The sequence below is a fragment of the Hyaena hyaena genome, unplaced genomic scaffold, assembly GCF_003009895.1.
Source record: "Hyaena hyaena isolate Hyena2069 unplaced genomic scaffold, ASM300989v1 scaffold_814, whole genome shotgun sequence".
Classification (NCBI taxonomy): domain Eukaryota; kingdom Metazoa; phylum Chordata; class Mammalia; order Carnivora; family Hyaenidae; genus Hyaena; species Hyaena hyaena.
In genome coordinates, this window is record NW_024081445.1 from 861,351 (window position 1) to 877,517 (window position 16,167).

Consider the following 16,167-nt stretch of genomic DNA (forward strand, 5'->3'; position numbering starts at 1 on the left):
CACTTACATAAAACATGTTTTAGTATCTAGTCAGATGTCTGTAGGAGTTAGATTTAATTATGTTGAGAAATTGCATTCTTTTTGGATGGATCAAAGTGGCAAATACATTTATTTGTATCTTCAGCTTTAGAATTCTGAGCCAGAGTTGTTTTATTTGTATAAATCCCAAGGTGAATTTATTTGCTACATTGTTGGAATTTGATAATGGACCCAAAAGAATGAATTGCATTACAAAAGGTCACAATGAGCTAAGAAACTGTGGTGGCTTCTTCAGAAGGTAGGGAAGAGAAGTGGTTTACACTAGTAAAGAGAATTTTCTAGGACAGAAATACAGAGAACTGAGATAGTAGCAAACATTTAGGTTCACTGGGTGAACCTAGAGAAAACCACTCATCTCTGGAAGGTTTATAAATATTAAGCTTCCTTCTATCTAAAGCTATTCTTCAGGAGGAAATCTCTATTAAAGTTTCTAACCTCCTAAAAGTAATTTGCCTATCATATAAGGTTCAAGAGAAAATGAAAGGAATTTTTCTCTTTGTGGTTGGGGGCCCGCAGTTATCCAAACCAGCTTTCTGTATTAACTACATTCAATAAGTGCTTGACTTCCTATTTGTGTGTTTGCTTTTTACTTTATTTCAATGATCCTAGCTATTGGCTCAATACCTCAAATGAACAGGCTGTTTACTATAAAAGAGTGTTGCTTTGGGAGGCAGAAGTTCGGGGTCTGCCACTAGATAGCTCTGTTTTCTTGGATAAAACATGGAATTTCTTTGATGAATCTCAGTTGCCCAATCTTTAAGAGGAAAAAATTGGTTGATATAGATAAATTCTTGGGCCCTTCCTAAGCAGTTCTCTTTTGGACTTTGAGTACTATTTCTTCTATGCTTACATATCCCAGAATGGTGTTAATAATATTACATAGATTATGCTATTTGGTACTAGTAAATGATATTAATGGACCATTTATTATGTGCCAGGAATTATATCAGACACTTTACATGCATTAACTCATTTGGTTCACAATAACTGTATGAGGTGAATTTTCTTATTATCCCTAATTTATACATAAGGAACTTGATAGAGAGTTAAGGCACTTTCCCCAAATCACACAACCAGTTAGTGACAGTCTAGGACATTTGAATCAAGCCAGTCTGACATCACAGTCCTTGTAGCACACATTGTTGATGCCCCCTCCTTCCCATCTTCTCTGAAATGGTGTACCCATCCTCCAGGTGCTGGATGGGTTGCCTGCTGACAACCTACCACTGTTCCTTCTCTATAGAATTGCCTTAGACCAAAATAGAACCATCTTAACCAGAAGATTATAACCGTTCCACTTCAGGCTACAGAGTACAGATGACTGCTGCTCCTGTGTCAAGGTGGCACTAACTCTGTGGTGCGCTTTGTTCCAGAATCTCCTAGAAGCTTTCCTCCTTAAGCTGAAACAAATCTATGCTTAGCTTCCCCCCACCCCCCACTGCCAGTTCTTGCTTCCTTCTCTCACTCCACTTTTTCTAAAAGTTAAAACCACAAGTCACTCACCCCGGCAGGAATTCTTGACTCTATTGACTCTACCTCTGCTTCTGGGGAATCTAACTTGAAGTACCTGGTCTTCACCACAATCCTATGCTCTCTTTGCTCAGTGGAGAAGTCAGATGAGGTCTTTAAAAGATAGATTTAGCTTAGAAAAAATTAAAAAAATTATAAATTATACTTTTAATTTTCCATTGTAATTTTTCAAATTGCTATTTTTTTCAACATGTGAGTTTAAAGAAATAATAGACAAAATAAAAATGGTGAAGTTTAGAAATGAAAACACACCATTAGACTTAATAGAGAAAACTGATTGATCTGTTTCAACAGCCAAAGCCCTTTGTTTTCTTCTCTCATTAATTGGATCTGGCTGAGAAACTCAAATCACCAATTGATTTTTTTAATAAGCATAATGTGGTCACTCTAAAATAACTGATTTCCTGCCCCTTTTTCTTCTTGGCAAGCAGTTAAGATTGCTAACAGCTCACTGTGACCTTATATTCACATTCTGGGGATTAAGTTCAGCAAGGTATCCACCAAAAATATTTCCAGAAGCAATCATTTCTAAAATCTTTAAAATGATTTTAAATGATTTCATTTAAATACTTAAAATGAAAGTTTAATATTTTAAAAGCTCATGGTGATCTCTGCCTTGTTCTTAAATGTTTTTGGTATAGAGTTCACACAAGATTTTCTGCATGGCTTTCAAAGCTAAAACATTTATTCATTTAACAAATAATTGTTGAACTCCTTCTGTGTACCAGGCACTATACCAGATGCTGTGACTAAAATAGGTAAGTAGGTATACCTACTTCCCTCATGGAACTAGTGAACTAATTATAGATTGTAATCCAACATTCACACCAATCATATATTTTGAATTGTGATCAGGTCTCTCATTGTCATATATACTATGAGGTTTTACTGAAGACATTAGCTCTATTAAGGGTTTCTTTGATGATGGGATAATTTAATGGACATTTGAATAAAGAATGGAGAAATTAAATAAAATAGGGATATTGGAATTTTAGCCAAGAGAATCAGCATGTGAAAATATCCTAAGGCAAGAAGTAGCATGGCCATTTAAGGAATCATAAGAACCCCAGCTGGAGTATAGGAATTCTTTTTAAGATAAGGTTAGAGGCTAGAGTCAGGGGAAAGACCATACAAAGTCTTAAAGGACAATTTAAAGGATTTTAGTGTATAATGATATCAATGAACACTTATTGAAGGGTTTAGAGGAATGTAGATGTGTGTGACATGATCAAAGGAACAGGAAGTATTCCAAAAATTAGAGGTAACATAGGGCAAATGAAGACACAAGAATGAGTAGTACCCCTTGGCAGAGTAGAAAGTAAATCAGGTTGGATGGGTTTTAAATGGAGAGATGAAAAATGGTATGAGATACAGCTGGGATTATTCAGTGTGGATCAAGGTAAAATGGACCAGAAGCACATGTTATATTGTATATTAAGCAGTATGGATTGTATACTGAGACACATGAAGGGAATGGCATAGCAGAAATAAATTTTAGAAAGATTGGCCTAAACTAGCACTGTCCAACTGAGTTTTCCAAAATGAAGTAGCTTTTCTATAATCTGTACTATCACAACTACAGTTGTGTAACTGTATGTAATTACTGAGCACTTGAAATGCCCTTCATGAACTGGGGGAATAGATTTTTGAATTTTGTTTAAGTCTAGTCATAGTACAGAGCATGTGTGTGTGGTAGTGTTGGGAGATTTGGGAACTGGGAATGAGGAAAAGGAGCAAGGAGATGAGCTAGGAATCATAGACAGAGGAGGTCAGAAAGAATAAAGACAGAAAAATCATAGAAGTGTGAAGTGAAAAATATTTAATTTACTTTGTCTAGGACTTAATGAACATGAAGGGAATAATGAGAAAGGTTTAGGTTAAATTCAGATTACAGACAATCTCCCATGCCAGACTAAGGGGTCTGGACTTTCTATGAGGAGGAACATGGATCTCTTTAAGGCTTCCAAAGATTAGAATTATTTATGCAGAACTCTCAGAAATTTTCTTGCCAGAAACTCAATTATGGTATTGAAACGGCACCTGAGTAATGCAGTCAATTGAACATCCAAGTCTTGATTTAGGCTCAGGTCATGATCTCATGGTTGATGAAATGGAGTCCCATTTTGGGCTCCATGCTGACAACACAGAGCTTGCTTGGGGTTATCTCTTTCCCTCTCTCTCTCTCTGACCCTCCCCTGGAGGAAAGTGCACTCTCCCAAAATAAATAAATAAATTTTAAAAAATCATGGTATGTTATCATGTATATGTTTTGTTAGAGCCCTTTGCCATTGAATAGTAATGCTATATCCATAGGTCTTTCTTAGTCTGAGGAGTCTTTGAAGGCAAGGATTACAGTTTAGCCATGTTTCCCTTTCCCTGACCCCACAGGATCTAGTTGCTGGAAGAATGTTGAATGCAATTCCAGGAGAGTTAATAGGAGCTTCAGCCATCATAGGGAATGGTGGGCAGGCGATGGGTCCAGAAACACATGGGAAGGGCATGTATAGAAGTTAGCAGCTATTTGCCATTTAAATGTGAAAGTCATCACTTCCCCACAATGCTCTAGACTCCGTAAACTCAGGGACTATGATTCTGCCCAAGGAGTAGGTATTCTACTCATTCTTTTGAGCACACAACAAACCTGGAGAAAACTTCATGCCATTTCAAAGGCAATATTAACAAAGCATATTGGGGGTGGGCAGTGTTTATTATAGATATCATGAAGTTAAATATATTTTTAAAAAGATATTTCCAGATTATGTTTCAAAAAATCAAGTAAACCCCCTCCTAGAGTGTGCAGCTCTCTTTGTTTACATCTTGTCTATACTGGAAATTATTTGTTCCCCAATGTAATGGGCTGAAAATAAAATGGTTTTACTTGGCATTTCACTGATCACTACCAAAGGTGAGAATCTTCATGTATCCGTTGATTCACCATTCATTTGTTTGACCTATTTAAAAATTTGGGTTTCTTTTCTTAATGATTAATGGGAATTATTTATTTATTGGTGATATTAGCCTTGGGTTTCTTATTTTGGTGATAGATTATTCAATTATGGTATTTTGCCTTTTAAAATTACGAAAAGCATTCTTTAAAAAAATGTTAAGCTGTCTATGTATGCATGTATGTATGTATCTCTATCTGTCTGTCTGTCTGTCTATCTATCTATCTATCAGTAGACTCTACCCCCAATCTGGGACTCAAACTCACAGCCCCAAGATCAAGAGTCCCATTGTTCCACCAGCTGAGTCAGCCAGACACTCCTAAAGCTTTCTTTATAATACAGGAGTTCTAACTTCAAAAAAAAAAAAAAAAATTAATGCTTTATTTTTGAGAGACAGAGGAAGAGAGAGACAAAGCATGAGCAGGGTAGAGAGAGACAGAGAGGGAGACACAGAATCTGAAGCAGGCTCTAAGCTCTGAACTGTCAGCACAGAGCCCCACACGGAGCTTGAACCCATTAACTGTGAGATCATGACATAAGCCAAAGGCAGATGCTTAAGTGACTGAGCCACCCAGGTGCCCCATGAGTTCTAACTTTTACATGCTAAATGTGTAAATTTTTTCCATTATGCTTTTTAGGTTTTATGCCTTTTCCACAGTAAGACTATAGTGATACTCTCTTGTAGTTTTTCCTTGTGTAGAATTTATATTCATGCTTGGATCTTAAGTCTATTTTAAATTTATTTTTGTGAGGTGATGTACAGATCTAATTTAAAAAATCCCCAAATAAAAATGTAGCCAACCAACTCTCCTTCTTTCCTGTGGTCAAAAGCAACGGCAGAGAAGGATACCACAGATTCAAGTATATAATGAAGGGTGATAGAGTTAAATCTAATGCATTATCTCAATACATGTCTAGATCTGAATTGTAGTCAGAAGAAAATTTTCTTGTCCCCACTTAATCTATTTAATTTAGAATCAGTTATGAGATTCCATTGGTCTTAATCTTCACATTCCCTAATAGAATGCTCTATACATATCAGTGATTCAAAATGTTTGTTGATTTAAAGAAAAGAATGTAAAGAAAAGCGTAGCACTAATTATGCCTTCAAGTCAATCTAGTAGAATAATATATACTCTATTCAATGATATTTAAGTGGAGTAAGAGTCATGAGTGAGGAACAAAGTGAAGTCTTTGTTTTATTCACTGTCCTGACAAGGTGTTGGTGATGTTGAGATATTATATGCAAATCATTCAGTCCCAGTCTCTCTATATAGTAGGTCCTCATTACTGTATGGTAGGTAACCAGAAAATACTGTTTTCATTATTTCAGGTGTTCATTGGGGTGGAAGACTTTTCTACCATGGAATCTTGAAGGTTTTAGAAAATAGTTTTGTATATGAAATAAATCCTAAACACCCTAATAAACACTGAATTTTAAAGGTTTAATATGGTTAACAACATAGTTTAAAAAAATGGAATTCGTTGTTAATTGACATTGATAGTCTCTTGCTAAAACCAAACATAAGAAGCTTATAAAAAACTAAAGAAAGAATGGACCCTTAGTGGATGTTGTTCAAATCCTGTCCTCTATTTTCAATCATAGCTTGTGTCTATTATATTCTAAATTAGGACAAAAACAAGGACTTAACTAATTTATAAAATGCTATGACTTTAAATATTATATGTTAGAATAAATCAATAGAAGAAATATATTTGAAGTGGCTGAAATAACCACTTTTGACTTGGTTGGCATTTAAACCTTTTGGGTTTAGGAATCACTGATGTGGCACTTTCAGGGGATTTGATTTTATAGGCTCCTTGGCCCAGAGTTTTTAAAAATACAAAAAGGGATGTGGCCTTAGAGATAAGACAGACATCAAGCTGTCACTGTGAAGCTGCTTTGCTTTTAAATGGCCTGTTCCCAAGTTTGAATTCATAATCTACTGGTAGAAAAGCTTTGGATTTGCTGGCAAAGATGAAAGATGCTCAGAAGCTATTACCTTAAAATAGAAATTGATAGATAAATAGGCTATGGAAGTTTAGATTCAGACCCAAAGGGAAGTGGAGAATTGAGTTGAGATAATTATCTTGTTAACTTGAGACAAAATTAAAGTTCACCTTTAAAAGAATCAGATCATTAAGGCCAAAGTGTAGATTCTCATTCACTTACATGATAAGAAGTAAAACGAAGTTACTAAAATTGTCTAGATATATTTAAAATATTATAATTTATAAAGTCTCACTTAAACACATGTTTAAAATATGCAGAAAACTCTCAAGGACTCCGAAAAGAGGGAGAAATAGTACCACTGAATATTATTATTTAAAAAGAAAACCTCTCCTTGTTTTTCCTATCTAACATATGAGAACTTGCATTTGCCTTTGATATTCTGATCAAAGAGGAAAGAAAAAGACAGACATTACTAGGATAATCTCAAATTAAATGTCTTTACTCCACAATCATAGCCTGTGTCTATTATATTCTAAACTAGAAAAGCAGAGACCAAACTAACTTATGAAATACCATGACTTTAGAGAGCTTAAGTCATCCAGATAAATAAACATAGAGAAGAATAAGCTATTCAAGACCAATATATCAAGCTTAATACCAATGAGATATCCCTACCTTTATGTTTTCAGGGATAGTGGCTAAAAATGATTACTTGTTGATCTCTGAGAGGAAACTCAAGGCCAAATGGAAGTTGAATTTCCCAGTTAGTGTCTGGGTCACTATCACTGCCTTAACCAAGCCTGACTTGGGCAAATAAGGGTACATCAGTCCACCAACAGGCAGTGTTAGGAGGTTTCATAACCCCACTTAAGGGAGAGTCATTACTCCCTGGAGAAGTAACGAAGAGGGCTTCCTGTCTCATCAGCTTGGAAGGGTATAGAATCACGCTTGCAACTGGGATGGAAGACATGGACTGAGGACTGATAACTCACTCTGCTAAATCAATTGTTTCTGTCAGAGGCTTCTACAGTACTTGATTTTCAAATCAAATCTAAATCTCCTAAATAAGTAGAGAAACATTGGCACAAAGCCAAATAATTAAACCAAAATGCAGGATTTGGATTTTGTTCTTTATGTATTCTATGACAAATTATAATTTAGTAAAGAAAAAAAATACAACATTTGAGAAGTGGTCTCATGTTCATCTCACATTGCAAGAGCAGACAGTCTTGGAAACTAATATTCTCTGAGAGTATAAAGAAAATGTATAGTAACTAAAATATGCTTCCATAGTATAATCTAGTTAAACCATTTTAATTCCCTAAAATTTCACTTGGAATCATACAAAACATAAAACATGAAATTTTCAAAGCAATGCATGCAAAATGATTTAAAAAGAAAAAAAAGAGAGAGAGACTTCACAGGTGCCTGGGTGGCTCAGTCAGCTGAGCATTCGACTTTTGATTTCCGCCCAGGTCATGGTCTCACGGTTTGTGAGTTTGAGCCTGGGTTGGTTCTGAGCTGACAGGGCAGAGCCTGCTTGGGATTCTCTCACTCTTTCTCTGCCTCTTTCCTGCTTGGGGGCACTCCTTCTCTCTCTGGAAATAAATAAATGTTTTCTTAAAAAAATAAATAAAAATTAGAGACTTCAAATTGTGTCACATTAAATTGTTCTTATGCATAGCCATGTGGTTATTCTTTGATTCCCCTATTACTCTACTCTCAGGATTATTTACATAAACTCCTTTTTTAACCCAATGTTCCAGAATATAGCTTTTTGTGTTTTCCCTCCTCTATGTTTAAATTTATAAATGATAAAATTTATCATTTTTTCTTTTGATCATTTATTGAACAAATGTTACTGAATACCTATTTGGAGTCAAATAGGATGTGAGTACTGGTAGTGTAATGGTATGCTAAAATAGGCACTCTTTGTAAACTTGTGCAGATAAATTCTACTAGGACAGATATTATAAAAATAGACACGCAAATGAATGAGAAATTAAGAATTGCAGTAAGTGTTATGAAGGAAAGCCATATGTTTCAATGAAACATGATAAAAATGTCTCAGCATAGAAATTTGGTTATAAACTGAGTAAAATAGACATTTACTGGCGTCAACCACCAGCATAGTCTCCTGTGGCTTGTATAGAAAAAGGTTCTGAGAATAAGAGGAAGTTGTTACAAACCTTAGGGTTCAATATAGGCACTGTTTCCTTCCTTCCCCCCCGCCCAAGCAAAAAGTTTTATATTGTATATATTTAAGTAAGCAGACAAGGCACCATCAAGAAACACCTGAAGGAAGAAAATACTGTCAATATGCTCAAAAGGTTTCTTTTCATCTCATAGTCACAATACTTATGAAAGGATCAGAAATCAGCTTAATCTGAGTTTTTGTTTGCTTGTGTTTTAACTCAAATGGACAGAAGATAGTTTTCAAATACCCCTTGTACAGAACTCTTAAATGTGTGAACATGGAAATTCAGTATATGCTTATTTTCAAATGCTTTGCAGATTTTTACTGAAATATAATTGACATAAAATAATCTATTGGTTTTAGGTATACATCATTGTGATTTGATATTTTTATACATTGCAAAATGATCTCCATGATACATCTAGTTACCATTTGTTACCATACAAAAGTATTACAATACTATTGACTACGTCCCTATGGCTTATTTATTTTATAACTAGAAGTTTGTACCTCTTAATCACCATTACCTATTTCACCTACCCCCAACCCCTCCCCAGTCTGGTAATAAAGTTTGTTTCCTGTATCTATGAATCTGTTTCTGTTCTGTTTTTTAGTTTGCACATCTAAGTGAAATTTGTCTTTTTCTGACTATTTTACTTAGCATTATACCCTCTAGACTCATCCATGGTACCACAAATGGCAAGATTTAATTATGTTTTTATGGTGGAGTAATATTCTATTGTATATATATTACATCTTTATCAATTTATCTGTGGATGGACACTAAAGTTGCTTCTGCATCTTAACTATTGTAAATGATGTGGCAATAAATATAGGAATTAATATATTTCTTCAAATTGGTGTTTTTGTTTCCTTTTGGTAAAAAGAAATAGAATTTCTGGATTGTATGATATTTCTATTATTAATTTTTTGAGGAACTTCCATACTGTTTCCCATATTGACTGCACCGAATAATTTTCTCAGCAACAGCAAACAAGGGTGATTGCCTTTTCTCCACATCCTTTCCAATAACTTATTTTTTTTGTCTTTTTGATAATAGCAAGTCTGACAGGTATGAAGTGGTGTGTGACTGAGGTTTTGATTTGCATTTCCCTGATGATTAGTGATGTTGAACATCTTTTCTTGTGCCTCTTGGCATTTGTAGGTCTTCTTTAGAAAAAATGCCTTTTCAAGTACCACTCATTTTTAATTGGATTTTTTAGTATTATGTAAGTTCTTTATATATTTTGGATATTAACCTCTTATCAAATATATCATTTGAAAACATCTTCTATTCAGCAGGTTGCCTTTTCATTTTGCTGATGCTTTCCTTCACTGTGCAAAAGCTTTTCAGTTTGGAATAATCTCATTTGTTTTAGTTCTTGTTTTCCTTGCCTGAGACTGGTCCAAAAATATGTTATTTAGACTGATGTTGAAGCACTTACTGCGTATGTTTCTTCTAGGAGTTTTATGGTATCAGGTCTTACATTCAAGTCTTTAAACCATTTTGAATTTATTTTTGTATATAGTATAAGGCACCCATCCAGTTTCATTCTTTTGCATGTAGCTGTCTGATTTTCCCAACACTATTTATTGGAGACCTCTTTGCCTCCTTTGTCATTGACTAATTGACCATATCAGCATGGGTTTATTGCTGGGCTTCCATTCTATTTAAAAGCATTCCATTCTAAATGCTTTTCAAGTTTAATAAGGTTTAGCATGGTGCTATCTTTTTTCTGTTCCAGGAGATTATGTGGTCATGTCTGTCTACTTTGACCTGAGCAGAAGAATGGGATACTTCACCATCCAGACCTACATCCCCTGCACACTCATCGTTGTCCTATCCTGGGTATCTTTCTGGATCAATAAGGATGCTGTGCCAGCCAGAACTTCTTTAGGTAAGACACATTTCTTTGTGTTTTAGTGTTTCAGTAACCAATATCAATAATCTTCATTCCCCTTTCTAAGTTGATTTGCTTTTACTTCTGTCAGCAATTACATAGAAATGCTGTTACATTATGTTATATTATGTTATGTCATGTCATGTCACATTAAGAGAGAGACAGAGAGTGGGGTGCCTGTGTTGCTCAGTTGGTTAAGCATCTGACTTCAGCTCAGGTCATGATCTCACATTCATGGGTTTGATCCCCATGTCAGGCTCTGTGCTGACAGCTCAGAGCCTGGAGCCTGTCTTTGGATTCTGTGTCTCCCTCTCTCTCTGCCCCTGCTGCACTCAGGCTGTCTCTCTCTGTCTCTCTCTCTCTTTCTCTCAAAAATAAATCAACATTAAAAAAATTTTAAATCTTTAAAAAAAGAGGAAGAGAGAGAGTGTGTGAGCAGGAGATGGAGAGAGAGAATCTAAACCAGGCTCCTCACTCAACAGAGAGCCTGATGCAGGGCTCTCAATCTCATGACCCTGAGATCATGACCTGAGTGAAATCAAGAGTCGAACACTTACCTGACTGAGCTACCCAGCTGCCCCTATTATTTCATTTTGAAGAAAACTAGCATTATAAAAAGTGTTTAAAAGTTTTCTTGTTCTAGTTTTCCTTAATCACCATCATTGGCTTTCTTTGGTAAATTTTCTTAATAAATTTCAGTTAACTAGGGAAAAATCATACTTATAATTTCAACAGACTTTTGTTTTGGTCTGGGCAGTTATATTTTGGGGCTGCTCACACAAGCTCATAAGAGCTCATTGTGTTCCCAAATGTTGTATTGAGAGATATCACATTGGTAGCCTGAAGTCAGCCAAGGTGAAAGTATTAACATCATGGAAATAGGCAAACACTAAATATCAGGACTGCCTTTTTTCTCCAGTAAACTGTTACACATTTACCAGCACAGACTGATGTCTATTAATTTCAACACCCATAATTATCATAATGACATCTGAAGACATACACAGTAATTGGGCCTATGTACAAGAACCACTGAAATTACTGTTTTTGAAAAAATACCTGTGACATTTTCGGAACACTACCATTCACCCCCCCACCCTCCCCGCACACACACTTTTAAGATTATTTGAGATTGCTCAATGTATTATATATGGTGATACTTACCTTGAATTTTCATATATTTTTCCTCATATGAGGAAGAAGTTTCACATAGATTATTACAAAGCCACAGACTCAGGACATTGGAGTCTAGGTCCATGAATGATATTTTCATACTGCATAAAATTCCTTAAGTAAGAATAAAGCTGTTGAATGATTAATTATAAGATCACAATCCTCTTTTATCAGTTATGTGAAAACTAGAACCACATCTGTTGCTTACTCTTTAGCTAGAGAGTCAATATAATTGCAATATATATTGCAGAAGTCAGGAGCTTGGGTTTTAAAATCCAATAAACCTGGATTTCAACCCACATGTATAATATAGCCTTAGGAATGCTCCTTAAGTTGTATTAATCACAGTTTCCTCAAATGTAGAACATATATCATTTTCTGCCCCTAACTTGTAGGGTTTTATTAGGTTACATATTCTATGTAACACATAATGAAATGTGGCCTAGTAAGGCCTTAGAAATGTTAGCAACTACACTTGACCCTTGAATAGTGTGAGGGTTAAGGGCTCTGACTCCACTTGTGCAGTCAAAAATCCATGTATAACTTTTAACTCCCCCAAAACTTAAGTCCTAATAGCCTACTGTTGACTGGAAGGCTTACCAGTAACACATATATTATATGTTACATAATCTATGTACTGTATGTTCTTACAATAAACTAAGGTAGAGAAAAGCAAATGCTATTAAGAAAATCATAAGAGAAAACACATTACTGTGCTGTTTCTATTGAAAAAATCTGAATATAAGTGGACCCATGTAGCTAAAACCCATGTAGCTCAAGGGGCAACTATATAGTCATTTTCAGACAAAATGATCTGTACCAGGTTATTAAAACTGAGGGCAACAGACGTATGGGAAGAAGACATCATTTGCATATTTTGCCTCGTCCAAACCTAATTTAGTCTCCCATCTGTTTCAAAATAATTTTATTTTTCTTTTATATGCAGTACTTTGTTACAAGTCCTATTCAGTAATTATAAGTTCTTGTCTAATACTTCAAGCTGAAACAAATCCAAACTATATTGAGCCTATTACTTTAGGACCATTACTTGTCACTGTGAGTAGAATCCATTTCATTACATGCTCACAAGTCTGTCTCTCACAACAGAATGTAAATGGTTTTTTTCATTCTCAGTATAGTGCCTGGTGCATAGCTGGTACCTCAGTGATTATTCAAGTAATGTATGCTCTTATGAATGGATGGAACAAATGCATTAATGCATTCCAGTCTACCTATATCAAAGATATTTTAAGGAAAAGCTTTTAAATCAATCTCCTCTCTTGAAGTCCAGATTTTTTGCTGGCCAAAACCCCTCTTAAGACCATTTTGTAATTCATTTCAACCACCCATTAAGTGAATGCTCATTGGCAAAGCACCATGGTAGGAAAAGGGATCAAGGTGAGTGAGGTAAGGAATGAGGGAGAAGCCCCTGAACAAATAGCAGGTAGGTGTTCCTATTTGTTGATCTTTGACAAGTCATGCATGTTTCATATAGCACCCATGCCTTTTCTGCTCTTCACAACTGGATATAGAAGTTGAAATGATAATAAAAATTATCATCACATATTTTAGGGGTAAGAAAGCAGAGGTGCTGCAATGTTAAATGATAGTCACAAAGTCACAGGGCCAGCAGATAGTACATCTGTCTGCACCTTAGCTAATGGGACCTATATTTGCTCTGTGTGTGAGGCCTTGAATGCCTTAGTGGGGAAAGGTGGGCCAGCTGAGCAGACACGGTTTCTCTGTATTAACTTTGCTGTCTTCCCTAGATCTAGAACTTCTTAAATTTAACTGTACATTTAAATCACCAAGGTGCCATTAAAAGTACAGCTGCCTCAGTCCAATCACAGGAGATGTAGATTTCATTTTTGAAACCATGACCTGGGTGTCAGGATTAAAAAGCAATCTCCCAGGTGATTCAAATGTGCAATCATATTACCTTTTCCAGTGTTTATACTCTATAGTTAAACCAGATGACTCTAAACCCATGCAGACCTTAAGTTTCTTGCCACAGAATAGTGATAGTCAAGTTGTTTAATAAGTAAGATAAATATATCTGTATATTTATCAGTAGCAGACTCTGGCTGCTTTTTGAGTTGAGACCACAAGAGCATCAGAAGCAGTCATCTTAGAGCTTGTAACATTTGAATGTAGTTTGGTGCACAGGTGGTAGCTGGTAAGCCTTAATCATGGTTTAATGACGACGGATGAAACCATAAAAATACCAGTTGGTAATTTTCACCTGAGTAATCTGAGGTGAGGTAACATGCCTGAAGAGCTTACTTGATGCCAAGACTGGAGGAATTGATAAAAGCTATGGATATTTTTCATCTACCCCAGGTAAGAGAAATCTAATTCTTTTTTAGGCAAAACTGGACTTACAAACCACCCCCAGCTGTTGTTGTTAGTTGGTGAATCAGTTAAAACTACACTTGTGTGCCACTCATTGTTCTCTTCCCTGTTCTCTTCTTCAGCTCCCAGCTGAAACTTGAAAATATGATGAAGCAGTTTTTTTTAAATTTTTTTAATGTTTTATTTTTGAGAGACAGAGAAAGAAAGAGTATGAGCAGAGGAAGGGCAGAGAGAGAGGGAGGCGAGGGGCTCGAACCCACAAACTGTGAGATCATAACCTGAGCCAAAGTCAGACCCTCGACCAAATGGGCCAGCCAGGCACCCGAAGCAGTTTAAGATTCTTCTTTTAAATGGCTGTGATGAACTTCCATGTAGCCTAAATAACATCATCCCAACTTGTTTGATAAGTTTTTAACTTACATGTCAGACCTGTAAGTTTTCTGAAGTGAATTTATCTATAGTATCTACTATAAATACTGATATTTTCACTCCTTCATAGGTCAAGTGTGGCTTGAGGCCTGAATGTGAAGGGAAAGCCAAGGTCCCAATTTAGTTTTTAAATTCTCCTCCCTCAAATATCAACTGTAATTAAGTATAGTCAAGAACTTCTACATGAATTAATGCATAGACAACTAAAATGAAGCTTTTTTAGTTTGAGAAGCAGACTGTTATTCTCTAAAATAAATACATTTATTGATACCTTACTAGAAATTGACACTTAATGAACATTACTTAATCTTCATGAGAATACTATGAGGTCGGCCCCTCTTCACACCATCCCAGTTTGTAGAGGAGAAACTTGGCCAATCCTGATGTTCCACCATGGCAATATGGAAGACCCAGAGTCCACATCAACCCAAATTAGGCATAGCCCCCTGAGTGTCTCGTGCTTCATGCTGCGTATTAGTACATATTCATAGAGAGAGGGAGTATAACAATATGAGTCAGAGCATAGCATTTTATTTATTTTTAATTTTTTAAATGTTTTTTTTTTTTTTGAGAGGGAGAGCGAGCAAGCGAGAGAGGGATTGCATGAGCAGGAGAGGGACAGAGAGAAGAAGAGTAAGACATAGAATTTGAAGCCGACTTCAGGCTCTGAGCTGTCAGCACAGAGCCCAATGCAGGGCTTGAACCCACAGACTGCAAGATGATGATCTGAGCCAAATTCACTTAACCAACGGAGCCCCCAGAGCATAGTGTTTTATCTTAGAGTCCATAGGCTTGTATCTCATCTCATCTCTGTCACTTACTACATTGGACAATTTCCTTAATTTTTCTGTGTTCACTTTTTTTCACCTACAAAAGTAAAAATGATAACAGTGATAATTCTCATTGTGAGGATAGTACATCAAGTGCCTGACAGTACCTGACCAAAGAAAGAGATCCATAAATGTTAGCTGTTACATGCAGTTAAAACTATCTCCCCCAAGTCATCAGTATGGATTCCTATTTTTAAATGTAGGATAACTGTCTCTGTCCTTTCATGTACTTACTATTCATTGATTGCTTCATTTATGCATTCAAAAAATATTAAGTCCAAGAACTACAGTTTTCCATGAAATCACAAAGGACATTAAGATAGAGGTTTTTTCTGTTGTCACAGAGTATACAGACTAGGTTATTCCAAAATAATAATATTGGAAAGAGGCTATGATTGTAGTTTATAACTGCAGTTCCCCTTATTGTCCCTCCCCTCTGTGAAAAGCTACTCTTTTCTGTGAAAAGCTACTCTTTTCTGGGAAGTGATTTCAACCAGCACAAATCTTTCCCCTCTTGGGAATTTCATAACAGAAAATCCAGAGGAAACTTGATTTTAACTAAGAGATAATGACCCAAGAGAGCCATATGGTTCTTGTGGCTTATTTATTCTATAATTGGAAGTTTGTACTTAATCCCCTTCACCTGTTTTGCCTATACTCCTCCCCACCTCCCCTCCGACAAATACCAGTTTGTTCTCATGAGTGTTGCTATTCTTGTTGTTGCTAGCTCATTCGTACATTTGTTTTTAGATCCCACATAAAAGTGAAATCATGGCATTTGTCTTTGTCTGATTTATTTCCCTTAGCATAATACCCT

General features: G+C 35.8%; 1 protein-coding gene across 1 annotated transcript in view; it reads left to right on the forward strand.

The window, feature by feature from the left end:
• GABRG2 (gamma-aminobutyric acid type A receptor subunit gamma2) overlaps positions 1–10,589 on the forward strand; it is an 87,005-nt gene extending 76,416 nt beyond the window's left edge. The window contains exon 7 of the mRNA XM_039219360.1: positions 10,411–10,589. Coding sequence (XP_039075291.1) covers positions 10,411–10,589 — 179 coding nt within the window. The remainder of the gene's footprint in view (positions 1–10,410) is intronic.
• The last annotated feature ends 5,578 nt before the right edge of the window (positions 10,590–16,167 follow it).